The following is a 26,996-nucleotide window of genomic DNA, read 5'->3' as shown; positions in this document are numbered from 1 at the left end:
ACAAAGCACTCTCCAGTTACTCAAGGAAGTATGGGAAGGGATTCTGAGAAACACCTGTCGCTGTGTGGCCATCACACCATAAGCCAACTGAGGTCATCCCACAAACAGTGCAATGCCAAAGAACTTTTCCCACAGCATTTCCTGAGAACCCCGGCAGGCTGATACACCTGGGTCTGAATGCTCAGAGCCTAGTGATGGCCGCAGAGAATGCAGGTCTCAGGACAACAGGGGCCCCTAGCCAACCGAGGCCAGCAGGAAGATGCCTCTAAAAACAATTTTAGCAGGGAAATGAACAGCGAAATGTAGGGCATCAGGGAAACATAAAATGTGAAAACAAATTGGGAAAGATGGGGAAAGCCTTAAGCATAATCCCCAAAACGAAACTCCCAGAATCACATTGGGTTGTTGCCAAATAAGCCACAAATTCATGGCTAAAACTAACTTGAGGCTGGCAGTGACTTGGCAGCAGCTGAACCCGCTCATGTCCTGGCCAGAGGAAAACTTGTTGGGAGCCAGCGAAGATGGAAGAGGAGGAAAGGAAAAAAAGAATACAATTAATAATAATGCTAACATTCACTGCGCATGATAAGACATACGTGCCACATGCTTTGCATGTATGAGATTAAGTGTATTAATTACCCCACTTACTCCTGCTACAAGGCACACATCACTTCTCACCATCTTGCTGTATAAAGTGAGGCACTTGCCCAGACCTACACAGCATGAGGCAGGAATGTGGGCAGCAGGTTGGCATGCACACTTACGTGCAACACACATGATCAAGGCAAGCAAGCATTCAGAAATACCTCAGAAGGCTTTCGATCTTCATTTCTAGAAGAGGTACCACTCCTCCCGTGCTGGGATCGAGAATGCTGAGACCATGTCGTTGACAAGCCTGAGGAAACAAACATTCAAACAGGAACCATTAAAAACAAAAAGCACAGGGTCACTGTTTCAGCGGCGATGTGCTGCTAAGTTGCACAAGCATGAGGACCCAAGTTCAGGTCGCCAGCACCCAAGTAAAGAGTTGGCATGGTGGAGTATGCACGTGGATCCAGCCAGCCAGCTAGCTGCGTATGACTCAGAGGGTTGTGAAAGGCCTTGTCTCAAAAAGTAGAGCAGAAGACAAAGGGGAAGAGATTCTATTATCAACCTCTCATCTACACACACTCACAGACTTCACACATATCAAAAAAAAAAAGTGCAGGTCACCGAGGTATCAGGTGCTCGCCTACAATAAACCTCCACCAACAACCTGCAATGCCATCAACCTGGCTCTCACAGGGTCCCTCCTTCCAGTTATTTTCCAAACAGGCCTAAGGTGATCACTAGGCTCCAGCGTACAGGGTGCTCTGCCTCGTCAACAGTGAGCAAAGAGAGCCCTACAGCATTCTCCAGGGCTCCAGGCCATGGCCAAAACATTAAAAAAAAAAAAAAAAGTTGCCTCCACAAGGCATAGAAAAGACAGAAACCTCCACAGAGCTTTAACCTCACCTACACTACACCTGTCTTCCAAAGTGCCCCAATCCCTCTGGTGGCTTCTCACCAGAAAACCCAAAATCATAAGTGTCTCCAGGCCTAAAACTTCTCTACAACACTCAGAGCCCTACCTGTCTGCAGTACCCTTCAAGCCACACTGCCTTTCTTCCTGGGGCCCTTATTCTTGGGGTTTCTCCATCCCCAAGCAGTTCCAAAGTAGCTCAGACTCTAACCAGAACCCAGGGAGCCTACAAGAGCTGTACTCTTAGACTAAGCTCTTAGACTAAGTTCACTGCAGACCTGTATCTCATTGGTGGTAGACATCAATTTCTGAGTCATTCTAAAATCTGCCAACTCTGCAGCATAAAAACCAAGCCCCATGCTCTGCTTGCACATGCTCACTTCCGCCTGTTCCAGCCCCTGAGATGAGTCCCATGGCCTTTTCTACCAGAGGTCAGAAACCCACAAGTCATTCAGACTCTCCTCCTTCCTGCTCAAGACATGGCCAGTCAATAACCAAAAGTTCTAAGCCTCAATCAATAGCCTCCAATCCCTCAAAACCCTAGCTCCTCTTCCTATCCCATCCTGCCGCCACCCCCTCCTATGTGGTGTGGCCCACTACACTGGCCTCTGCTTTTTGGACACACAACTGCAGCCAAATAGGAAATGGCACTCCCAACCACCTTCACTTTTCTAACTTCCTGTCTGTTACTACAGCGCCTGGGCACTGAACCTTTTCACATCTCAGAAACTGACAAAATCCCAAGATGTTAAAAACAAAAGCCCAAGAGAGCCACCTTTAACAGTGAAACCACCCGTCACTCAAACCCTTACTGGGCCAGAATCAGCAGACAGACACATCAACAAAGTTAAGACCTGCACATACACCTCTCATCCAATTCCCAACCCCACAGCTACAGAGATTGTGAGAGGGCTCTAAGAAGGTCTTGCGCTACCCTTGAATACTAGTTCTGAGGCCCAGTACTAGATCATCTGGCTGCCATCACTTCTGTAGAATGAGACTCCTTATAAGTGATTTGTGGCATTCCTGGTACTATTTCAGAAGATGCTCCGGATTCAGCATGAAGTGGGACTGGAGTGTAGCCTAGTGCACAGTGCTTGCCTAGCAATCTCTAGGCCCTAGGTTCCGGTGCCAACTCCAAGCAACAATGGTACTTAGAACTGAAAATGCATGGGAATACCAAGAAAACACACACACACACACACACACACACACACAGAGGAAATAGTGTGAGTGCACTGGATGGGGCTGGTCATCACTGAGAAGAAAGTGGCTGGGTGAAGTCCTGCACAGGCTTCCTATACCTTCCGACCCACAGCCCTGATATGGAAATATAAAATGGGCATAAAAACAAAACATTTACTGGCTATAAACCAAAGAAAAGGAGGCCATGAATGTGAAAGATGGGAGCACAGGTACAGTGCGAAGATCTGAAGGAAGAAAAATATAAGTGATGATATAAAAATATAAGGATAAAATAAAATAAAAATAATATACCCAGAAACAACCTAAAAATCCACCACCAGACTGTAAAGGGATAAATAAAACATGACACATCCCTTCAGTGAAACACTAGCCAGCAATAAAAAAGGAACACATTATAAATAGATGGGCAGGAAACACGTGCTTTGTATAACATAGATAAATACTGAAATAAATACACTCAGTGAATGAATGCAAAGAACCAGAGCAGGCAAAGGTGCATTGCACTGATGCAAAGTCGAGGATGAAGACTGATCTATATGGACAGCTGATCAGTGGCTGCCTGGGGCAAAGTTGGCGGGACCTGTTATTTTAATTTTGATGACATAATACATGCAACATGGCTAAACCTCTCAAAGCATACACTTAAACATGTGCAGCTTGCTGTACATAAATTATCCATTATGAAACTATAAGGAAGCTATTACCTCTAAGAAGAGCCATTCACAATATGAAAACCTCCAGTCCCCTTCCACTGGTGAGACACAGAAATCCTAGACTAGATGGGGACCCCAGTGAACAAGCAGAACAGGAAGCCATGAGATCTCCCTGCAACAGGGAGTCACTACGCCACAGAGAACACGTAGGCATGAGAGGTTCAGAATTCTTAACAGTTCAACCCAGTCAGTGCACACACACAGAAAATTCTCAGTAAGCAGAATTCTGAATCATGGATATGCTTTTCGACTTAAAAAATGTCATTTAAGAGAGTCACTGGGTGTTACTCTAAGGAAAACCATCAGAGCACACCCAGAGCTGAAGATGGTGGGCACAGGAACACATTCTGGATTTACTTCGCACAAAGATGCTTCTGAGCTCCCAGAAAATGAGGCACCGCTCCACTCCGTAGCAGTGTGGGCCACTGCTCTCTTGTGGAATGTTTGTCCATCCACAACACATTCTGAAAGTCTAAAGGGCTCATGCCACTACCTGGCTAGTAGTACAGCAGCGCCCCACCCCTGTGCCATCCTCTCCAGGCTGGGAGAGCATCATTAGATGCTCCTACAATACTCCCAGCTTAGTACGCTGATGTTCCTCTGCTATCCTGGCAACAAGGGAGACTAAAGTAAGAGGAGCCAAAGCTAGAGGCCAGCATGGGTGTGATGTAGCAAGATCCAGTCCCAAAAAACCTAATAACAGGAATAGTAAGTATTTACATTCCTCACTAACTAAATCACAGCATAAAATACTTTTTAGCAGGCTTGTCCAATGGGAAATGAGAGACTCAGCGTCTATAAGTAACTCATGCTATAGCGAAGCCTGGGACGGTGATGTGAAGCCAGTCTTCCACTCTGCTCTGGGTCCAGGCTACAGACAGCTGAAGGCAAACTGTACCATCAGGCGCCACACCCATCACCGCAGCACTTGGGAGGCGGAGTCAGGAGCTCAAGATCATCCTCCACTACTCAACAGTTTGGGGTTAGCCTGGGCAACGATACAGTAAGTATGCTAACTTTTGTTTCCTTCTCTTCTTGCCTTCAGCAGAGAAGTGATCTTGGCAATAACCACTAAAATGATGGTCACTTACGAGTATGTTACCTAAAGCTAAGTCCCCTCTATTGACAAATCTGATCTAAAATTTCTTATGTATGCAATACTCAAGTTAGAACAGTTTTGTTAAACTATCTCGAACACTAAGAAGAATAAGGGGAAAGGGTTTTTGTCTGTTTTTAACTTCCATTTAGGACAGAACATTTAGGACTAGCACAGTCACAACAGAAGCCCCACCTATGAAAGCACCAAGCCTCTCCCCGATACCCCAGAGGTGACTCTCCATGTATGAGCACAACTCGCTTCTGGCCTTAGAACTAAAACCACTTATACATGACCAGCAATGCTGAATGCCACGGACCAGTATCACAGCGTCAGGATGCAGACATTGCCCTGGGCAAATAAAGTAATACCACATAAATCCCCAACTGAGATTACACAAAGAGCACCTGATCAACCTGTGGTGTTCGCTGGGAAGGACCCTCCTCAGCTCTTGCAGCCTTACTCTTTCTTGCTGCCTTACTGGACCAAGTCACTCCTACCAAGCATATGGTTTAACGGAATTCCTTAAATAGTATTTAGCTTTTCTTACTTTTATAGGGAAAGTATGTAAGGCTATAGATCAGAGCTATAATCAGCCTCAGACAACCAATAATATTTCTGCCACAAAAGGAACATTTTATTCCAATTTGTTTCTGCAGATAAAATGAAACCTTTGGAAATAATAAAACTAGCTGGTGAACCATCTTCCCACCTTTCCAGACTCCCAAGGACTAAGAAGCCTGGGTGGAAGGAAGTGGGAACTTAAGGGCTTGCCTCTCCCAAACACACCTAGGCACAGGGTCTAACTTCAGAGTTTGGCCAGGCTACCCAGTCCCCAGAACCTAACAATTACAGACACTGCCTACACACACCCTGCCGGTCTTTTACCCAACTGCAGGCATGGAGTGGCTGGAGAAAGACCAACAGTGCCTACAGCAGATGAGGGCTGGCACCTGCCACAGAACAGGCCCATCCCTCCCCAACTGTAAATACTACACTCTTGCTCCCCTGGGCCAGGCCAGAAAACAAAGCAATGGGCTGCAGACTCAGAAGCCAGTGGCAGCAGCTATTCCTGTGGCCCCATGCTGACATCTGCAGCTGCCTCTCCTCCACCTGGACATGCTGCCAAAATCCCATCAGGCCTGCAGGCAGGAGAGGCTGGGAGGTGACTGCACAGTCCCAGCCCTGGTTTTAAACAAGACTCAGGACATACATACATTGGGACCACCTCCCAAAGTCCATACAGGGGAGAAGAGTCCATGCAGACATACTTCCACTGGCATGCAGTAAGAGCTACTTGCTCTTCACCATCAACTCTCGCCATAATTATCAAGTCACTAAGCCTGAGCAGTCAGACATAAAGGCCCACTATCCACCATATGTTCTATACTGAACCGACTACACGGCGAAACTACAGATGAGCGTCTGGCAACTGTCAGTCCTATCCCCCACAACTACCATCAGTCCTGCACACAGCCAAGAGCTCGCTGTATATGGTGCCACTCAAGCTCAACCTTCCAGATGGACAGACAGAACATAATAGGAGAAAAGAAATGGCCCCTCAGAGACTGTGTGTGTGTGTGTGTGTGTGTGTGTGTGTGTGTGTGATTATATATATATATATATAGATAGATAGATAGATAGATAGATAGAGAGAGAGAGAGAGAGAGAGAGAGAGAGAGAGAGAAAGAGACTGAACTTGTGCCTTCACACAAGAACGTGTGCAGGCACCTGCCACATGTGTGGAGGTCAGAGGACAATTTACAGGAATGGGTTCTCCGTTGGGATCTAGTGATGGAACCCAGGTTTCTAGCTTTGGCAACAAAAACCTCAATACACTCTGCCTGTGCTGGACACGCTGTGGGAGCTTTCCAAACTTAAAAAAAAAAAAAAAAACTTCAGAAAAAATTCGTGCAGAAGTAAACAGAAACACTTTCACAGGTGTCACTGACAGTCAAAGAGAAAATGACAAACTCTGGTCAGAGAAGTAAAAGGCAGGAGTGGTGAAGACCAGGTTGAGTGCCTCACACACAACTTGGGTGTCCCAAGCTCTACTAGGTGACTCTGCCCGCCTGCATGTATAGTGGGAACCTCAGCAGTCCCCCAGAAAGTAAGAGAAAACCCTCCTCTGGAGAAAACTTCCTGCCTTCCCTGACTCCAACTTCCCCCTTCACAGCTCCTTTGCCTGACACAGATGTCAACTCTCCAGCTTCTCAAACAGCTGTCAGATCTGGCCATAGCTCACTTCCACATGTCCCTCCCCTATCAGTTCTATACTCACTGCTCCATCCCTTCCCACAGCAACAGCCACAATTCTGCCAGACAGCCCAAATCTACACAGCAGTTTCCGATTTGTGGCTGACCTCGATTCCTGGAGGGGGGGCATATCCATGCTTGTGCTGACCACCTGAGGTGTCTGTCAGGCATTCAAACAACCCTGCCTACCCAAAACTTTTTATCCCTGGGACCTGCCCCAAAAGCTGCCTCTGACCTGGGTCTATCCAGACCACCTCTTTCGAGTTCCTACGTACCGTTTCTACAGCATACCAAAAGAGCTGTAAAACATTCACATCAGAGCGGTTCTTCATGTCTGAGGCAACGTGCCTAGAAAGCAGGCCAGTGCCTTTCCCATCCAGAGTTGAACGTGCAGTGTCAAACCTAAGTTAATGGGCTGCAGTGCAGACACTGAGCGAGGTACAAAATTCCCCTCTGCCGTCTGAAGGGAGCGTTTCTCTCGGCAGTCAGTTAGCTCAACAGACACTGTGTGACATTTATTTTGACTGCCAGGAAGCCAATGAACTCCTGGTTCTCAGCTACACTGTGAAAATCTGAGGTTGCCAGAGAGCTGAGCTGCAGACAGTGACAGTATTAAACTCCATCCCGTGAAAGCAGGAAAGGGCAGGGACGCATGTGCCATCTATGAAGAACCTGGACTTGGTACCCTCACATTACGCTAGGCAGTCCTCCATCTGCCCTCAGAGCCCCGGGCAGGCTGAGCTAGTTAATCATTACCTGGCTTTGATTAAGTTCCCTCTTCATAGAGAGCAATGTGAGGTACCATAAATGCTGTTTAATGAAAACAGACACACCAGTGGCTCTTGGAACTGAATTCTTCTCCCTGGATAACACACAGGAAGCCTGTAGGCCTGCCTGCAGTCAACCTTACTGGGAGAGATCTGCTTACAACCCTGCAGTATCACACTCATGTGTGTTTCTCCAGGCCTTGCCTTTCTCTGACCTGCTTGATATGCAAAAGGCCTTGGCTATTTAAAGCATTATATTAAAAAATCATGTTTTTACACTGACCCAAGCCCTGGTAGGCTCCAAGAACAACAAAGCAGGACTTACTGCCATTGTCGTCAGAATCCTCACTGCTGCTGGGAAGGCGACCTCGTTTCATGATCTCCCCGGGAGACAGCAGGCAGCCTGCAAAGCAATGAGACAGCACTTAACCCAAGATGGTAACATGCGATCATCAACTTGTGCTTCAGATGGCAGCCAGGATGCTGCAAACAAAAGCAAACACAGGGCCTCAAGTAGCATTTGAATTGCAAACAGTGAAAAGACCAAAGGCACATAATTAGCTGAAATCATTAACAGACCAGGTTAAGAGTCAGTGGGGGCAGGGAGGGTAAACTCATATGTGGGCAGGTCTCCCAGAGGTGCCACCCTTCCCTCCCCAGTTCCCAGATGTCACTAGCAACTACTCCAGGAGTCTCTTCAGCCCTGGCAGCCAGCACTACAGAAAACAATCCTCAGCAGTGAGCACTGCTCTCTCAGACAGACCCATGCTCTGTGCATGTTGGGGGGCAGAAACAGGGCTGTGCCTACTGCTGTGTTTACAATACCGCACTGGCAGGATTAGGCTTCCTTGCCAAGTCCTGCTAAAATGAGCCCCAAATTTTGCCAAAATGAGCTACGCAACAAGCTGTGGTTCTAGAAAGAACCAGTGGGGTGATGGGAAGACACCCATTTTCATCTGCTAGCCCTACCCCTCAGTGTACGCAGCTGGAGCTAGAAGGAGCTACAGGCTCCAGGAATTCCAATCCAGACCCATTGCTTTGCTCCTTACAGTGACCTGTGTAAGGTCACACTGGACATGGAACCTCCACTCCGTGTTACCCAAATCCTTTCCAGACAAGTATGAATTAATTAATAAGAAATCAGGTGGCACAAGAAGCCCAATCTACCTGGCCAGGTACCTCCAGGTACCTCCAGCACCTGTTAAGTAAAACACTGCCTTCAAGAAAGGAGAGCAGTGGGCGGAGACTGCAGTTACTGAACTTGTACTGATCTATCAACAGTTTTCCAACAAATCAAAAAAGCTTTTCTGAACTAAAATTATTGATTGCCTTGACATCTGTGTGGCCACATTCTTACTGCCAGATCAATGACTCCCAAAGAGGGAGCTTTTCAAGCCAGCTGAACAGCAACCCTACACACACACACACACACACACACACACACACACTCACACACAGTGTGAGAGAGAGGGAGAGGGGGAGGGAGAGGGGGAGAGAGAGGGAGGGAGGGAGGGAGGGAGGGAGGGGGAGAGAGAGGGGAGGGGGGGAGAGGGAGAGAGGGGGAGGGGGAGAGGGGGAGAGAGAGAGGGGGAGAGAGAGCGAGCAAGCCCTCCTTGCTGGGAATCACCACAAATGTAATGAAGTTTGTTTCCAGTGAATTCGAAGCACAGGGGAGCAGTGTGAAGAGCCACTGCATTAGAGCAGGGTAGTAATTAAAAACCCAAAATTCCACTCTGAGCAGACCTGTAAAGGGGAAGTCAAAAGAAGCAGAAAACACCAGACTACAGGGGAGCAAAATATGCCACTTGGGCCTAAGGTTTATGTTGAGTTGCCTTCCCCCTGCCTGATCAACAACTGCAAGGCGTAAGTTTACCTTTTGTGAAGAAGGCAGTTTCCACTAAGGTGCGGCACAACAGCTCTCACTCATACCCAATTACCATTAATCTCCCTACATACTTCAAGGTCCTTTTCCCACAACTTGTCCCCCTCAAACCCAAGCCCCCCTTGGCTGTAGTCCTTTTGCAATGTATATTGCCCTTTTGAAAGAAGCACTGTGGGTGAGGCTGAGCTCTGGTACTGGACCAGAGCGTTACATGAACCCACTGTGGGCTGCTCACTATCATCTGTCTCTGACTCCAGCCTCTGTGGGCACCTATATTCCCATGCTCGTACCCACAGACACATAACTAAAAATAAATAATTTAAAAATAAAATAGTTTATTTTCTCATATCTAATGCCTTTGGGGCTGTTCTTCAATCTTTTAACATGACACAAACCACACACACACACACACACACACATACACATACATACAACGTTTATATGCCTCTGTTCCTGTAACTTCTGTTGTCAACAATTCACAGGCTAGCCCATCAGGACCCCAAATGGGTATTTTAGAGCCACAGGACTGGATAGTATGTTTCCCCTTTTGGAACAGACCCTTATGATTCATTCAGAGATTCAGACTCCTGAACTTTAGTGTGATGTTTTTTATGTTCCTCCAGAGAAACTTACCCAAATCAAAAGTCTGTGGGCTTTTTTGTTTACCAACTGATTTTCTAAAATCAGTTGAAGGGGACTGTAGGGGATAGCTTAGTTGGTAAAGTGCTTATAGCCCAAGTGTGAGAACCCAATTTCCACACCCACAACCCACATAAAAGGCAGGGTTCCCAGCACTGCAGGCAGATACTGAAAGACCCATGCATGGGGCTTCCTGGAAAGCTAACCAGCCTATCCTAATCTCAAAAAAGCAAAACAACTCCTAAGGCACTAATGCACAGCCACACATACCAGTAAAGCCACCTTCAGAAAGACACAGTCTGTGGGGTAGTTTCATTCACAGAATGGGCAACCACAGTACTACGATATCTCACCTGTAACATGGGACACTTGGCAATCTACCTGAGCACTCGTGCACATCATGTCCACGGCTGACACACACACCCATGACCACCTTCCACTTGTACTGACTGTCTTCCCTGCCATCTGTGTGCTAGAAGCACCAACTGCTGACAGCTATACTCTTTTCTCCAACCTTCTAAAACCACCCCTGCTCCCCAGGGGTATAGAGGGAGGAAACACCTCTCGCTCCTCACAACTGTGTCAGCTCTCTGAAGCCTGAGATAGTTTTTTATATTTCGAAAGTCACCACCTTAAGGTGGAATTCCTAAAAAGTAACGGTGCAATGCCCAGCCTGAGGTTCACCGCCTCCCAAGCAGACAAACTGTGTGCGATGAGAGTCCGGGGAGACCCTTGTTTGCTTGCTAAACAAGGTAGCAGGAGTGACTCCATCTTCACAGACTCAACCTAGGCTTACCTAAACATGCCAAGAACTTGGAATCCCTGCCCACCAAAATGCCCTCATCCCAGATTTCAACTTAAAAAAAAAAAAAAAAAAACTCTAGCTAGACTTACTTATGTTCCAAAATTCAAGGAAAAGCACAAGTAAAATTAATTATTTTCCTCCTGCTGAATCCACTCGTATTCACCCTGAAGACCCTGTGTAATGGAGCTGAAAACAGTGTGCTCTGCCTGTGGTGGGGTTAATGTTCGGCAAAATTCCCTCCTCTATGCCTCTAATGTACTTAAACCTTGACATCAGAATGATTCATCTCACCCAGGACTACTTACTGTATCAGAAAAATCAAAGCCTGTGTTACTATCTTTAACACACACAATGGAGGCTGTATGTTGCAAGCCTCTGTCCACTAAAAGCCAGCAGAAGAGCCTCTGCGTCACTATCCCTGATATCTGGAGCACTGGCTGGCTGCTACCTACAGGAATAGTAAGGAGCTAAGTGATAATCAATTGAAAGGACTCCTCACAATACTCCAGAGAAAGCAGGAAGATGCCTAAGAGCATGAGAGAAATACCTGAAGAGGTGGGGCCTGGCTCTGAGGAGCTTCCGGCCTACAGAATGAAGACTGGAAAACAAGAGAAAGCCAGCACCTCTGGCGCTCAACAGTGGTGAACACTGACAGGTCTGTGTGAACCCAGAGGGCTGAAGGAATCAAGGTGAGGGGACCAGAGGAAGAGCACCTCTGCATATGACTCAGACATCATCTCCACACTCCAGACAAAGTGGTTTCCTTTTTCTTTTCTGTTCTGTTCTGTTCTTTTCTTCATTTAGTGTGTCTGCATATATGATGATGCACCACATACATGCCTGGTGCCTGAGATCATGAAAGATCATTAGATCCCCTGGAACTGGAGTTAGAGATGGTTGAGTCACTAGGAGCTGGAATTCAAGCCTGGGTCCTCTGTAAGAACAGCCTTAACCCTTAACCATTGATCCCTATCAACAGCTCCTAGGCATCCTTTCTTATATGTGATTGCCAAAGCTTACTGATTGACACTGTGTAACTCTGTCAAGTCCCCCCATTTCCCTATGGGTTTGGTCTTCAACCACAATCATGGTTTGAATTCATCACTGAAACAAGAAAGCATGCCTGGGCCTAAGTATGGAGGGGTGGAGCATACTGGGAGATGCTCACAGCACAGCCCTCGGGACTAGACGAATGCTTCTCTTTCCAGGGTGGACACACAGATGTGAATTTGGCCAGTTTGGCTCACTCGCCGTGTTAGGAAGCCTTTCACCAGATGTGGCCTTCTCATTCTTGGGACTTTCCAGCCTCCAAAGCCATGAGCCAAATAAAGGTCTATTGTCCTGAACTTATCCATCGTCAGTTACTCTACTGTAGCAACAGAAAACACACTAAACCAGCCACGTCCAACTAGACATCCTTGTCACAGCCAACTACAGGAATTAAACCATCCCTGAGATTTGCTCAAGGAGACCCATGAATTCCCCTCTCCAGTCTATACTTTGAATACCAAAGTGCAAACTGCCCAGAACCCTTCCCAGCTTTACCCAAGCCTCCATCCTAGAAAACTTCCAGACAACACCTTGGATGGGCCAGGCCTCTTGCCAGTTCTCTGCCTGTGCCAAGGGTGCTCTGCTGCCCTCCCGAGGGCTAAAAGTTCAGACACAGATATCCCCCTGCACTCTGACTCCATGCAGCTAACTGGGTACCACCTACTTCAAAACTTTCCTCTTGCTAAGTTGCTGTTCAAGATGATCATTTAACAGTTAATGAGCAGGACATGGTGGCCCATGTATGTAAACCCAGCACAGCAGGCAGGTGCAGGATTCCAAGTTTAAAGTCAGTCTAGGCTTAAGAAGATCTCTCAAAAACGCACACATGGGGCCATCAAGATGGTTTAAAAGGTGAAGGTGGTTGTCACCAAGTATTAATCTGAGTTTGATGCCCAGAACCTACACAGTGGAAGGTAAGAACTGGGATCTACACGTGCAGGCACTACACATATGCACATGCAGGGACACATGCATGCACATGCTTGCATATCCACATCTGTAATTTTTAAAAGTTTAAAAATAACAATAATGGAAAAGAAAAGACATTACGGCAGACTTCTTCAAAGGAGATGGCAGCACTCTGAAGTGAGCAAGCAAGTCTTGCAGTGAGGAAAGGTGAAATTGAGGCAAGCCCAACTCACATCCCAGCTGAGGATCAAGGCACGATGGGGTGAAGTTCCTTAGCTCAACCGACTAGGTAAGATTTGTGTAGAAGCCCAGCCAGGAGTTAGTGCTTGGACACCTTTTACTGACTGAGCAGGACTCTCCATTTTTATTTAATATGTGTGATGCTTTGCCCACCGCTGCTGCCAGAAAGGGGAGTGAGATCCCCTTGGAACTGGAGTTACCCAAGCAGTCATGTGCATCTGGGAATTAAACCTGTGTCCTCTGGAAGACTAAGCACTGAGCCATCCCCTCCATCTATCCATCTGTTAGCACCAAGACATCTGCACAGCTGTGGTGGGAGCTCAGGACACCACTCACTGGGGGTGGCAAGCAATTCAATCTGTTGCCTGAGCTAAAGAACAGATAGCACACAGGGTAACATGTCACACTGTGGCCTTTCCATACTTGGGTCCTTATACTTGGTGTTTATTTGCCCCTCTCCCACATGCCCCCTTCTTACTGGTCTTCTTCCTCCAGACAGTCCCCACTTCTGCTTTCATGTCTTATGTGTTCCATTAGCCTTTGGCTCCCCTATTCCAAGATTCCTTCCTTTAACAAGGCTGATAATGACAGTAGGAAGGCCCAAACCACTTTGAGGTCCAAGAACAGCCTGATAAGCCCTGTCTTATGCAGCATTCTGGTTCCCTGCAGTGTGCCCCTGAAGATTACAATTTCTGCAGAATAGTGACTTTTTTATAATGCTACCAAACCTGACCTAAATGAATCCAACATACAGAAGCCCAGAGTCCACATGCTGTGAGAAACATGACAGCTAGAAAAGTACTAGGTAGTAGGCTCATCGTGTGGAGCACTAGGAAGTCAGTCCTTCCTAGAGAGTCAAGGAGAGGTAGCTGGCCAATGACCCCAACTGGACCATTAAGCGGCCATCTGGCATCTCTGTTCACTGCAAGGTGAGATACACCAACCCAGCTGTCAGCTGTAGTGGGAGCTCAGGATGCCACTCCTTCAGGGTGGCATGCACACTCAATCTGTAGCACAAGCTACAAACACTCTAACTACACATCGATGCCACGAAAACCTCACCAAGTAGAAAGCTACAATGCAAGCAAGCTGTAGACAGTTGCCTTCCTGGATGGGGTAACCAGAGAAGCTGTGTGGTTAGCAAGGTCCCTCAAATCCTTCAAACCTTAGTTTCCTTTGCCTGAAACTGAGGAAGCTGCCAAGCAGTGAAAGGAAAGAGCCGGCAGATGACTGCCTTGCCCTAAAATAGCTCCCAAACTAGAGTCACTGAGTTCAGTGGCCCCAGGGTCAGAGAAGAAATCTTACCGAAGATTAAGAAGGGAGAGTATTCAACACTATTCCTGGGAAAAGGGACTCACAGGAAGAGACAAATCAGCCAGGACTGGACCAAGCAGGGACCATTTATCAGGTCATAAACTCTACAGCTCTAATAAGGATCACACCCCAGTGATTTTACTATCTTATGGCTCATATGCAAAAAGGCTGCCTTTTTCCTCAAGTGTCAATTTTACGCACTTATGTCTCCATTGTTATTTATGTCACTGGCAAGAAGTTCCAGAAGGTACTCAATTAAAACCTCCACACACTTCCTTAGCCAGTTATCACCCAGTTCAGCACGATGTATACAGAAACTGCCTCCTGGACAAATGGCCGAGTCCCTGCACATGACCACAGCCGGTGTTTGCAGGCTTGCTCGCCTTACTCACTGGGCAGGTATCTCTGTGCCCTTTAACTGGAGCACCATCTGTTATGCTACGGTGAAACTTACTGGTGTCCTTCCATGCTCTGTCAGTGAATTGCACTCTCCCAAGGCACGTGCTGTCAAACACCAGGTGACCTTACACAAGGCTGAAATCACATCAGCTACTGTGCTGTTTGCCTGTTCACACATTTCAGTATTACTCGATGATTGACTTGCAGGTTGCAATAGTGAGCCCCTAAAAACTTCGTGCCCCCCCACCAGGCCATCTTCTGTTCTGAAGACTGTACAGCTTTCTAAGCAACCAGATGCACACAGTAAAACCTGCCCGTCTGTCCCTAGATTAATGTGAAAGAAACCAAGTGTTATCTTAACTTTTAAGGCAATGGCGCATAAAATTACCAAAACTAATCCATATGCTCGAGTCTAGTACAGTGACAACAGCTTACACATTTCCCATTTTAACTAAAATGAGAAACCATAATACATCTAAGCCAAACCTAACCCAAAAACAATCAGAAAGTTAAATAGATCCCAGTTAACCTTCCAGGCACTGCAGTCTAGATATTTCAACCAAAATAAATGAGCTTTTTTAAAATGCATGTCATATACCAAACTTTAAAGAAAATGCTGCCCAAGCTACTATAGGGCCTTGCTATAGAGCTGATGTCAGCAACAAGTGTGTCCTCCAAAAGAGAAAAACCCTGAAAATTGAGCGAATACCATTGTTGGGATTCTGTAAACCCCACCCCACAGTTACCTGGCAACAGCCAGGTATGCTCCACCCTAGTTACCTGACACTATAAAGGGAGCTGCCTGTCCCCTCCTCTCTCTTGCTCTCTTGCTCTCTTGCTCTCTACCCCCTCAGTCACTCCTCTCTCCACCCCCCCACATGCTCATGGCCTGCCTCTCCTCTACTCCTCTCTCCTCTCTCTCTACCCCCTTAACTCCCCTCCCCATGCCCCGAATAAACTCTACTCTGTACTATGTGACTGCTCCCTCAGGAGGAAGGGATTCCCAACACGGGTCTTATCTCACTGGACCTCCATGGAGCATACCCCCCCACCCCTTTATCTGTTTCCTACCATTGGTGCTGAAACTCAGGACATCTCTTTTCTCACCCACTCTACTTTCTAATGGTGCAAACATTAACACCGCCCTGTAACTGTGAGCACCAACTTGTGTAGATTCTTTACCAATTAATTAGTCTGAACTCAGATTTTAAAAGCCAAGAAAACCAGCTGGGAGAATCTTAAGGAATTTATAAACAAAGGCTCCTGAACAAATCACAAGGTGCTCTCACTTGCCAATTTATAAATGATCCAATCACTGCTTACGCCTAACACAATCCTTTAAGCCCCCTAGGTCTATGACTGAGCACTTAATTAAGAGTCAGAACTGAAGCAGGCCAAGAGAGGAGGATGAAACAGGATGGAAGTTTAAAGCCAGCCTGGACTACATAAGGAATTCCAGGTTAGGTTATACAGCAAAATCCTAGATTGAGGGTCGGGAGAACCTGAATAAGGCAGCTATGAGAGGCACTGTGGTCACCGATGCCTTAGTGCCATGATAGATTTTAACTTCATTTAACGTGAAAGTAAATAAATTCACTCCCAAAAAAATAACATCAGTAGTCACCCTGACCTCGATCTTGATCTTCCCAGCCCTATTTCCCTCTACAGGGAATCCCTTCCTGTAAGACAGGTTAACATATGGAAGGATAAGCCAGCATAGACTTAAAGCAAAGCAGGCAAGCTATAGGTGTAAAAATTCCAACAAAAACTACACAAAAGGGAGGAGGACAAGGGACACCCACAATTTCTCATACTCAAAGGGAAAATCTAAAGAACAAAAAATGGTCATGGTGGTTCTAAGAAAGTGGGGGACGGTGACCCATTGTATTCTAGACAGAGAGTACCAAGAACTTTTATATTTCTTGAAGCCCTTTACCATAAATGTATGCCATGCTCCTATTCCCCTGCTTCAAAAACCTGACGTTTCTTCTCACCAGAACTGAACGAGCCAACCGTGAGCAGAAGCTAGCACCATATGGCAAGCAGCACCAATGAGGTACAGGTGCACACGCGCACACCTGCACACAGACGCACGCACAAGCGCACCCACTCCTCAGACAGGGCAGTACACAGACTTATCCCAAAAAAGTGCCTGATAGAAAGGCACGGAAAAAAACCTTATTTACCAAGGCATTCAGAAGTTACCAGTCCGTCTGCCTTGAGGTTTCTGAACCAGATTCTAACACACAGGTCATACTGGGAGATCATCAAAGAATGACATTTTAGGGAAAGACGAAAAGAACCAAAGTAAAGATGAGAAAGAAAGGGTTACAAACCCACTATTGTACCCTTAAGAACTTTTAAGTGCTCACACAGATATTCTCACTGGTTATATACAAAGCAGCCTTTGCAGAAGCCTGGCTCAAACAGCTAATGATAATTACGCAGTACAGACTGACATGTACTGCTTCTGAGGAGCTTTTTATCTTGATCAGAGCCAACTGTGAGAGGCGATTGGCTACCACTAAAAGTGTTGTCACCAAAAGCACTCTGCAGCACCATCCTGGTGGCAGCAAGAGAAACATCCTCCCAGTGTGTGTCCAAAGACCCTGACAGCGAGCTTAGCAAGCACTGCACTTCACATCACAAGTTCCACGTGAGAACAAACACTTCATCACAATTGCACACCACACAGAGATGGCTGTAGAAACATCAGATGGTCTGAAAACCTAGCAGAAGGTCTGCAAAGCACAAGGCTGAAGCGGATGCCTCTGACAAGAGAACATGGCTACAGGAAAGTTTCCCCAAAGGAACCGTAAATCAAGAACTGCAGTGCTGAACCAGACTCCAGAGATAAAAGAATGGATGCACTCTCCCAACTTTAAAGAGAGCACACACATGCCTGCAGAGGGCCAGCAGCACAGGAAGAATACAGAGGACTAAGGCAAAACCACAAGCTAAACCAAAAGTCCCTTGCCAGGTGGTAAGCACACCTCCTCCTGGGCCCTGGACCATGGTCTTCCCAGATTCCTAGAGGACTAATGGAGAACTCTCTAGAAGACTGATCAGCAAGCAGACACGTAGCCTGAAATCCAAACAGCAATCTGTCAAATGAAGCATGGCTCCTGGCAAGCTAACATAAAGGTGGTTGCCACTGCCACCCACCCAGTGGAACACACAAAGGCAAAGCTGAAAGAGCACATTCAAAGTCCCATAGCCCAGTCTACCACAGGCACCCAGCCCTCAGAGCAGCAGGCAGGAAGTGATTGACAGGACACATGCACTCTCTCAGAGTACTTGCTGCTCACTCCAGACCTCTTATCCACACAGGTGACTATGTAGGCACATGGGGACATAGGAGCCGAAAACCACAACTCTGAGAACACCGCGATCCGTGTGATCCATGTGATGGATCGCAGTGTTACTCCAGTCTGATATGACACAATAAAGTCAATTAAGGTTAAATAGATGATTGATTGACAGAAGACAGAGGAAGAAAGGACCGCCCTCAGACTAATCAACTCTCTATATTTAATCTTCTTTTTTTTTTTTTTTTTTTTTGAGACAGTCTCATGTATTCCAGAATGGCCAGCAATGCCCTAGAGAACTTCAGATGACCTTGAACTTCTAATGCCCCTGCCTCCACCTCCTGAATGTTGAGATCACAGGCACGTACCATCTTGCCTAGTTTCACAAGGTGCTAGGGACCAAACTCAGAGCTTTTGTGGATGTTAGGTAAAGGTCACACTGTCTTGAGGTAAGGCAAGAGGTCAACAGCCTGTCCGCAAGAGCCTGGATTATGGACTATTTTCAGATTATCTGAAACAGTGGAGGAGAAATGATCCACCATTCACATCGCGCTGTCCATGTGGTGCTCTCCTGTAGTGGCTCCATAGGTAAAATGGCCCATGTGACCCCAGAACCCAGAATACTGACTTCCCTGCCTCTCCATGGAAGCTCCTACTGGCCCTTCAATAAACAGGCTGGAGAGCATATATCTATAAATATGGCGTGTGTCTGGCTAATGGAATCAATTACCAGATTCCGAGTAAGGACCGTAATGCTCACAGAGTCAAGGATCAAGCATGCTCACTCCTTCAGAAGTGCTGGACTATAGCAGGCGGAAAAACAAGAGAACGTAGTGAGAGGCTGAGGCAGGGGAGAAATCCATAATGCTGTGAATCTCACTCAAAGGCAACCCTGCAGGCTGCTGCTTTGAACCAGTAGACCCTCTGTAATAAAAGCCGCCAAACTGTGTATCTGATTTTCCAGCTAATAACTGAAAAGCAAGCACCCCAGACAGCAATTTAACAATATAAGACAAACGATGGGGGAGAGACCTACAAAGTCACCAATACACACAACACTTAAAGAAATTCTGAATTCCAAAGGAGCATACAAAAGTCTGTACTTCCTACCCTTCTGGGGAACTCCAGCAGCCACAAGTCCCAAGCCAAGGCTTGGAGGGAGAGCCTTGCGTAACTGAGAAAATTTAAACTCTGAGAGTACTACGTGCTGAACAGACAGAAACCAGGCACTTGAGCCTCAAGAAGCTAAGTTGGCTATATTTCTTGCCCATTTTCCCTGTAGTGGGAAGAAAATAAAAGCTGCCAAATGTACTCCTCAGCTTGAACCCTCCTCACCTAAACAGGCGCTGTAAATAACTGTCCAGAAACTGTCTTAGTTAAGGAAACTTCCAGGGCAAGAGAACCTGATGCTTGGTGGTGTTTCCAATTATTCCAATTACAGCATTCAACAAGAACACACTACGGCTTGCATTTCCTCGGAAAATAGCCCAAAAGAACCTACACTTTTAAAACAAACTAAAGGACAGGTTGGAGATGGTAGGACAGGTGCTTAATAAGTGTGGGACTCTAGGCTCCACCCCCAGCACCTAAACTAGGAAAGTAATCTAAGAACGAACTGACTTCAGCAATCTCAATCACCTCACTATGACTTTCCTTGCAGAGACTAAGCAAGAAGGTTGGAGTGATGGGAAGCGTGGATACAGCTCAGAGGTGGAACAACTACTTAGAACACAAGATGCCTAGAGCGCTTCTCTTAACAATGCCGAAAAACCAAGACTGGTCTCTAAACATCTACTAGACAGATGCACAGCACTTACACTGGTCTAGTGTTAATAAAGGGATTAGAAAAATAAAAATGTGCAGCCCCTCTCCTAGAATCAAGCCGGTCATTCCAAGTCTAGTATTCTTATTTGTTGCACAGGTGAGTTAAAAACTCCTCCAGAAACCACTCAAGTCTTGGACTAGAAAAAAAATCATTTGCTAGTGTCTAGCACAGACCCTGCTAAACTTGACTGTCACAGTGCAGAGTAAGGGCCTCTAGGGTCAAGCCTGCATTTAGAAGGCAGAGTAACTCAACAACTGACCCCACCCCTGCAAAAATACACAAAAATGAAAATATACACCTTCATCACAGACCTAAGTTCATGCAGAAAAATGTGAGCAAGAGGGAAAAAATGGCATTCCCCGGCCAAGCAGGAGCTGAATGGCCAATGACAAAGCAGAATAGGCAGGTCATCTGGAAAAGAGAGACACTCTGGTGAGGACCAGGGAAAGAGGGGCTTCGCCATAAACATTTGCCATGAGTTGGTTGACAAGGGGAGTTGCCGATGGAGTAGGAGCAGCCATGGTAAGACTAAGTTGGCAAGTACCGGGTATTGTGGCTGAGAAGTAGGCATCCACAGATCAGTTAGACTAGGTAAGCATCTACCTAGCTACAGTGCAAGCAACTGTTTAGTATATGTAAGTATATATGAGGTCCCTCTGTCTTTATTTGGGAGCTAGAACAGGCTTAGAAAAGCCAGAATGCATTTTGCTAGAGTACTCATTCTAGTTTGTATACTTCTCTGTTGAGCATAGAGCCACACAGTACTGGGGAAAACACTGTTCCACTGGGGCAGGTCACCCAGCCCAAAACTCTTAAGAGCAGAAGCAAAACATGCTGCAAGATCCTGGAAAGAGAATAAACTTAAAATATAAAACTTCCAGGGAAACAAACTATTATTACTAAACCACTTTGCTAATTAATGTTGTGACGAGGTCAATGTGTTTTATAAATGAAGAACTCCAGGCACTCTCAAGTGTCATGGAGGGAATCAGGGAGTAAGTATACAATATGTTGTGCGGTGCCAACCTCCTAAGGGAGAACCTGACAAAGATGTTTAAGATGCTCAGTGTCAAACCAAAGCTCTCAATGCCATTTCAAACCAGGAGCAAGACACATTGCCTGCAATGTCCCAGGAACCTTCAGAGACTACCCAATCTATATATAATAAACCTGTAGAAAACTGGCTTAAGTACTCTTGACATCCCACTGACAAATAATGGGTAACAAGTACTTTTAATACTAAATCAAAGGATGAGCAAGAGAAGGGGGGGCGTGCGTGCGACAGTTGTAGACTCCCTCCTCACTCCCAGCCTGTCAAGGATGCAATCCCCATCCGAGACCTTTGCACAGGCTATCCCCGCCACCTCAAAGCTGAAACTTAAGACAGCTCTTTCCTCGGGTGATCTGAACATGCATACGCCAGATAACCATGCTTCCTTGAAGTACTTGTCAAACATCTCCAAATCTAAGATTCCCAAATTACAATGAAGATGTCTGACTTGAGAATCTTAACTCAATTAACTTCATGGCCATAGGTTTGTCTGCTCACTCTCAGGCTCTTTGTCAAAATGTCAGGTCACATTCAATGAATGGTCCTTCAAGGGCCAGTGGTTTCAAAAAAGCTGGCCTTGTGATTAGGGCTAAATGGGGAAAACAAATATGCCTTGGTAATCAATGAGACAGTTTACCAGGCTAGCGGACAGGGAAAGCTCCTCCCAGGCTTGCGTGCTGAGCCTTATTTGGATTCATGCACACACACACACACACACAACACTTGGGTAAAACATCTGTATTTTTTTAACATGTAACACTACTGTCTAATAACTTCCTGATCCAAGGGATAGCCTACCACCTGTGGGGCATCCCCATGGTTCACTGTATCCTCCTCCAAGCCTCTGGGCTAGGCAAGCTTTGTTTCTAAATGACGACTCGGTTTGTCAGTTACCACTTGGGATGACTCTCTCTGTCTATGCAGCAACCTTGTTAACTACAAAGTATTTTTTTCATAGAGTGCAAAGCTTCAAGTGGTGGAGGGAGACAGGCTAGCCCTGCCCCCTTTGGGGGCTATGCTGGGAACTGAATCCAGAGCTTCAGGCAGTGTAGGGAAGCGGCTCCATCATCCTTAGCTACAGCCCTGCCCCTGCTTTTCCTGACAGTTGAAATCCCTGCTGCGCCAACTTGGGGCTCTAAAGAAGAACAAAACTCAAGTCTACTACACACCCTGAGAACAACCATGCACTCCGACAAGGACATACTGACTGGGGGAAACCTGGGACATCAGCAGGAAACTGATCTAGAAGAAATTCAAGGTCAAATACATTCACAAAAATATGCAAACTTTAGGAAGGGCATAGAACACCGAACATTCAAAACTGTTGTTTTAAATTGACTGTACTTGATAAGAGAATGCTGAACTCTGGGGCAGAGATAAATTCATATGCAGGCAACTAAGCTAAAACTACTGTATGGGTGGGTCTGTATTTTCAAGAGGCCACTTACGTCATTTAAGATAGGTCTGAATCTAAGGTGTGTATAAACCTCTACTTGCTTCTAAGCATAGTATGCCCCCCAATCCAAGTGTTTTAGTTTTCTGTGACAATACCCTTGGTCAACCATAGACCTAAAATGCTAAATATAATAAAGATTTTTAAAAATGTAAAAAAGTTACAGTAAACAGAACTAGAATCCTTGTAAGAAAGACTAAAATTTCTGAATTGCACAGAGCAGGTCACCTCTGAAGATTTGATCGACTGCTACCTACAAGAATCTCCAACGGGAACTGAGTTAAGGCCAATGAACCCTTCCTTTCTCCAGGTAGTCCATTCTATGCACTTAACTAGTATGGTCTAACCACCGATGAATCACTTTCAGGAAAATTATTCTGTCTGAAAACGAGTTCATTAGCTTTGAAAGAAGGCACTAGGTTCCTCCTCCACCGCAGGTACTCTAAAAAGGAGAAGTCCACCTAAGGGAGCCCTTTGAGGAAGAACCCCACAAACTTTTCTGGGGGTCCTCTTCCACTTTCCTAAAAGCGGAGCTCCGTGGCCAAACCTAAACATTTGACAAAAGGAAATTTTAAGTTTCCCACAGGCCCGGGTCAACAAAGGACGGAAGACCTTCGACACCACGTTTCTAGAAAGCAAGACACCTAAAAAGCTGCTTTAAATGGGCCTCCTAGAGATGACGAGCTCTAACCGGTTTCGAAGGCACATTTAAATCGCCCGCTTTTTTGTTGTTGTTTGCTCACAGCAATTCACCAGCTCAGAGTGTGGCCGCCCCCGCGCGCCCAGAAGGGGGAGCCCGGGTGTGAAGCCGGAGCCAGAAGCGGGGATGCGGAGCCGGGAAAGCCGTGGGCCGCAGGGGCAGTCAGAATGAGGGTGTTGGGCGTAGGGGGGACACGGAGCCAGGAAATAAGAAGTCGGAATGGGACGCCCTTGACCCAGAATTGAGGGGTCCGAAGTGAGGGGGAGGCCCGCAGAGGGAAGCTCTAGGGGTAGGAAAGTGGGAGAAACGTGGGGGGATGGGGAAAAAAGGGACCTCCGATAAAAGGGGTGCAGGGCCCGAATCCGTGCTGGGGAAGACCAGGTCGGGTGGGGAAACAGGCTACAGACCCGGGGTGGGGCCGTGGATCGCGGGCATCCCGGCCGCCCTCCCGCCCGCCAGGCGCAGGGCCCGGCTCGGCGCGGCGCCGCCCCCTCGCGCTCCCGCTCCTCCCGAGGCGACAGGAACAACAGCGCGGGAGGAGGGGAAAGTAACTCCGGCCCCGGTGCGGGGATGACACCGCCTCCCCGCGGCGCAGCCGGCCCCGCGCCCGCGCCGCCGCCCTCGGCGTTTGAAAGTGGCCACCCCCCGCCGCCGCTCCCGCCCGCCGCCACCAGCTGCACCAATCCGCTCGGCCCCAGTTGCAAATCAAACGCTCCCTCGCGTCCGCACGCCACTTGCGCCGCTGCAAACGGCTACGCCGTCCCTCCCCGGCCTCCCCGTGGGCCCGGAGAGCAGCAGAGCGGCGGTGGAGCAACGCGGCGGGCTCGGCTCGCGCTCCCGCCCCCAGACAGTTCTGGAAACTGTGGATCACCTCTGTCACAGGAAGCCATCCGGCGCGCAGGGCGGCGCGCAAGCAACAAACAAACGCCTGCGGCCGCCGCGACGCGGGAACAGGGACGGCGACGGGCGGCGGCCACCCCGCGCCGCGGGCTTTGTGCGGGACTCCGGCGTGGGGACGGGGCCGGGCCACCCCCACGCGGACGAGGAGCGCCTGGGACCGTTAGGCGACGCGCGGGCAGCGACAAGGAGCCGCCTTGGGGCCGCCGCCCGGCCCCGTCTCTGCGCCTGCCGCCTCTCGCCTGCACGGGAGGGCGGGCTGCAAAAGTTGGCCCCGGGGCCAACCAGCACCTGCCCACGTGCCGCGTAGGCTAATGCCCGGGCGTACCCAGTCCCTTCCCCCGCCGCCCGCGAGCGCCAGGTCACCTATTACCGGTGGGAGGGGAACCCGGCTGCTATTTAAACGCCCGCGGAAGTTGAGGCACCCCCACCGGCGGTGCTGTGCACCTGCCTCCCGCCGCCGCGCTCCGCCACTTTGAGCAGCAGCGGCGTCCTCAGCCCCGCCTCCTGCCCGAAGGCGGGCGGGAGGGGGGTTGGGGGGGAGCGGGTAGGAGGTGGAAGGTATCGAATTTCTCCAGCAAATGGGACCGTTCTGAAAGGATTCGGTTCTCCGGTCAACATTCCACATTCCATCCCTCTCCCGCATTTGCAAGCCTATGCCGAGCCGACCCGGAAAGCCTACTGGCTACCGAACAACAGCACCCAACTCGCAAATACACTCACAGGCACCAGACACGTGCACGGGAAGATTTTGCAACTTGCAGTCCCGGGGTGTACACCGCATGTGCATGTGCTCATAGGGGAACCGGGAGACCCAAGGACCCCACCCCCCACAATTTGCAGATGGTGCCAAAGGTTGCAATCTACAGTCCGTTTTAAGTTCATGATTAATGGGCACTTTGCTCTACCGATGAAGTCCTTCCCAATTTTATCGATAAAGTCTTTTACACTTTACAAGCAGTCTCGCTGAAGTAAAAGGTCTCATCCACTGGAAACCCATTCTAGAAAAATCTAATTGCCAAGCTGTCCCTTCATCCCCTTCTCACTGCCCTTGAATTGATGCAATGAATATTTTGGACATGTGGTGACGCGGTGACAAGAACCAGGGCTGCGGCCACTTCACACAGATGTACCCCCTCACACCTATGTTTGGAAAAACATACCCTCACAGCCTCCTTACACACACACACACACACACACACACACACACACACACACACTGTCAAATACTCTGGAAGCATATATGTACGCGAACCTGCGCTCTGCCACTGCCATCTGTCTACTAAGTTGCTACTATGCTTTCCACTTTCATGCAGCCTAAGGCACTTGGGCTTTTTTTTAATGTATAAACTAAACTGGGTTTCTGCGGCTGAAAACGTTGGATGGATCACCTGAAAACCTCATGTTCTTCGTACATTTAAAAGGAAAAGCTCTAAGCCTTCGCCCTCCTCCGATTGAAAATAATAATCGGAATAGAACTTACTGATCCGACACCGATCAATTCTCGGGCTCCGCGGCCATCCTGGCCTCGTCGCCGGCCCCCACCCGGCGATGCCCAAGTTGCTGGTGGGATAGTGCCGCGGCGCGGGCGGCCGCCTCCTCCCTCCGCGCTACAGATCCACAGCCCAATCTTTTGGCGCCATATTAATGACGTACTATATTATTTCCACTAGGCAGCGACCTTCGGCATTACATTACTCCCGAGAACTCCCGAGCGAAGCAACAAAACCATCAAATATGGCTGAGCCTCTCGGCTCGTCCTGCAGCCGCCGCGGCCGCGGCCTGAGACGCGCACCCCGACCCGCGCGCCCCCGCGCCCCCGCCCCCGCGTACCTGCTGCGCACGGGCTGGGCCTCCGCGGGCTGCGCGCCGCGCCACATGGGTCCGGGCCACCGAGGCCGCGCGGGGAGCCGAGCGGGCCCCTGCTGTCGCCCGCGCGCTCGGCCGGCCCGGCGCGCCCAGGCCCTCCCGGTAGGGCGTGCGGCTGGCGGCGGAGGAAGAGCGGGGACGCAGACTCATTTCTGGGTCACTGCTGCCACAGGGGGGAGCACTTTAATCCCCAGCCAAAAGAAGAGGGTGGGGACGGTGGGGCGGGGAGCCGCTGGTAGGGGCTCACTCCCTTAATTAACTCTTGGGGTTCTGACTGCAGCCAGAGGGGCTCTCCCCCTGCACCCACCTCGGGAGCCCGCAAACCCTCAAGGTGTCTCCTAGGAGGAAGAGGGTTTATGAAATCACCTCCTCAAAAACTGCTGTCTCAGTTCCAACTCCGGGCGACATGCAGAAATGCATTTCTTGCAAATTAGCTTTAAATCAGGTTGATTAAAAACGTGTATATTAAAGCGTATAGTTTGGGAGAAATGTTTTTGTTTTTAGGCTGAATAAAAAAATAGTTGTTTTTGTAGTAACAGTTTTGAAGGAGTTGCGAATTCTAATGACAGTTTTAAGCACAAATAATCCAACTCAGGGAGGGGGAAAACTAGCTTTACCTAAATTTGTATTGAACTCATTGCAAATTAGCATTAACCCACTAAAAGACTGCCTCCTTCTGTAACTGCCACTACCTTTATGTTTCAGAGCATTCTAGTTGGAACTGGACATTTTTCTCCTTCCAAATAGGACTGGGACTAATACTAAAACTCGAACTTTAGACTAGTGTGAAAGCAATCGTGTTTATGCATATGTGTAAAAAATGAGTGACTTGGTTTTTCACATACTAAAAACTAACTTTTATATGGAGAACAGTTATTTTCATGGAGTCCCCAAGGAAATTCATGTATTTCACATTCAACATCCCAAGGGGGAAAATACACACTAAAACTCCCATTTAGAAAATAAAAACAATGATTATATTACAAAATCAGATACTGAACGCAAAAGACAAGATTATGCACTGGGATCATAATTTTGTATAAAACATGTTTTGATTCACAGACATCTATCTAGAACATCAGTCTGATAAATGGGAGAATAAACCTAACTGTGCCT

General features: G+C 47.9%; 1 protein-coding gene across 2 annotated transcripts in view; it reads right to left on the bottom strand.

The window, feature by feature from the left end:
- The window catches only part of JADE1 (jade family PHD finger 1), a 52,194-nt gene extending 26,224 nt beyond the window's left edge, over window positions 1-25,970 (bottom strand). Inside the window, exons 1-3 of one of the 2 annotated variants that reach the window (XM_080929309.1) lie at window positions 25,845-25,970; window positions 7,865-7,942; window positions 807-895 (exon numbers count right to left, since the gene is read on the bottom strand). In XM_080929309.1, the coding sequence (XP_080785435.1) occupies window positions 807-895; window positions 7,865-7,916 (141 nt within the window). In that variant the 5' untranslated portion in view covers window positions 7,917-7,942; window positions 25,845-25,970. Of the gene's footprint in view, window positions 1-806; window positions 896-7,864; window positions 7,943-25,494; window positions 25,589-25,844 lie in introns of those variants that run through there. The other variant, XM_080929310.1, reaches the window with a different exon arrangement.
- Window positions 25,971-26,996: the final 1,026 nt, after the last annotated feature.

Source organism: Micromys minutus (assembly GCF_963924665.1).
Source record: "Micromys minutus genome assembly, chromosome: 15".
In the NCBI taxonomy this organism is placed as follows: Eukaryota; Metazoa; Chordata; class Mammalia; order Rodentia; family Muridae; genus Micromys; species Micromys minutus.
This window is presented reverse-complemented; position numbering and strand designations above follow the sequence as displayed.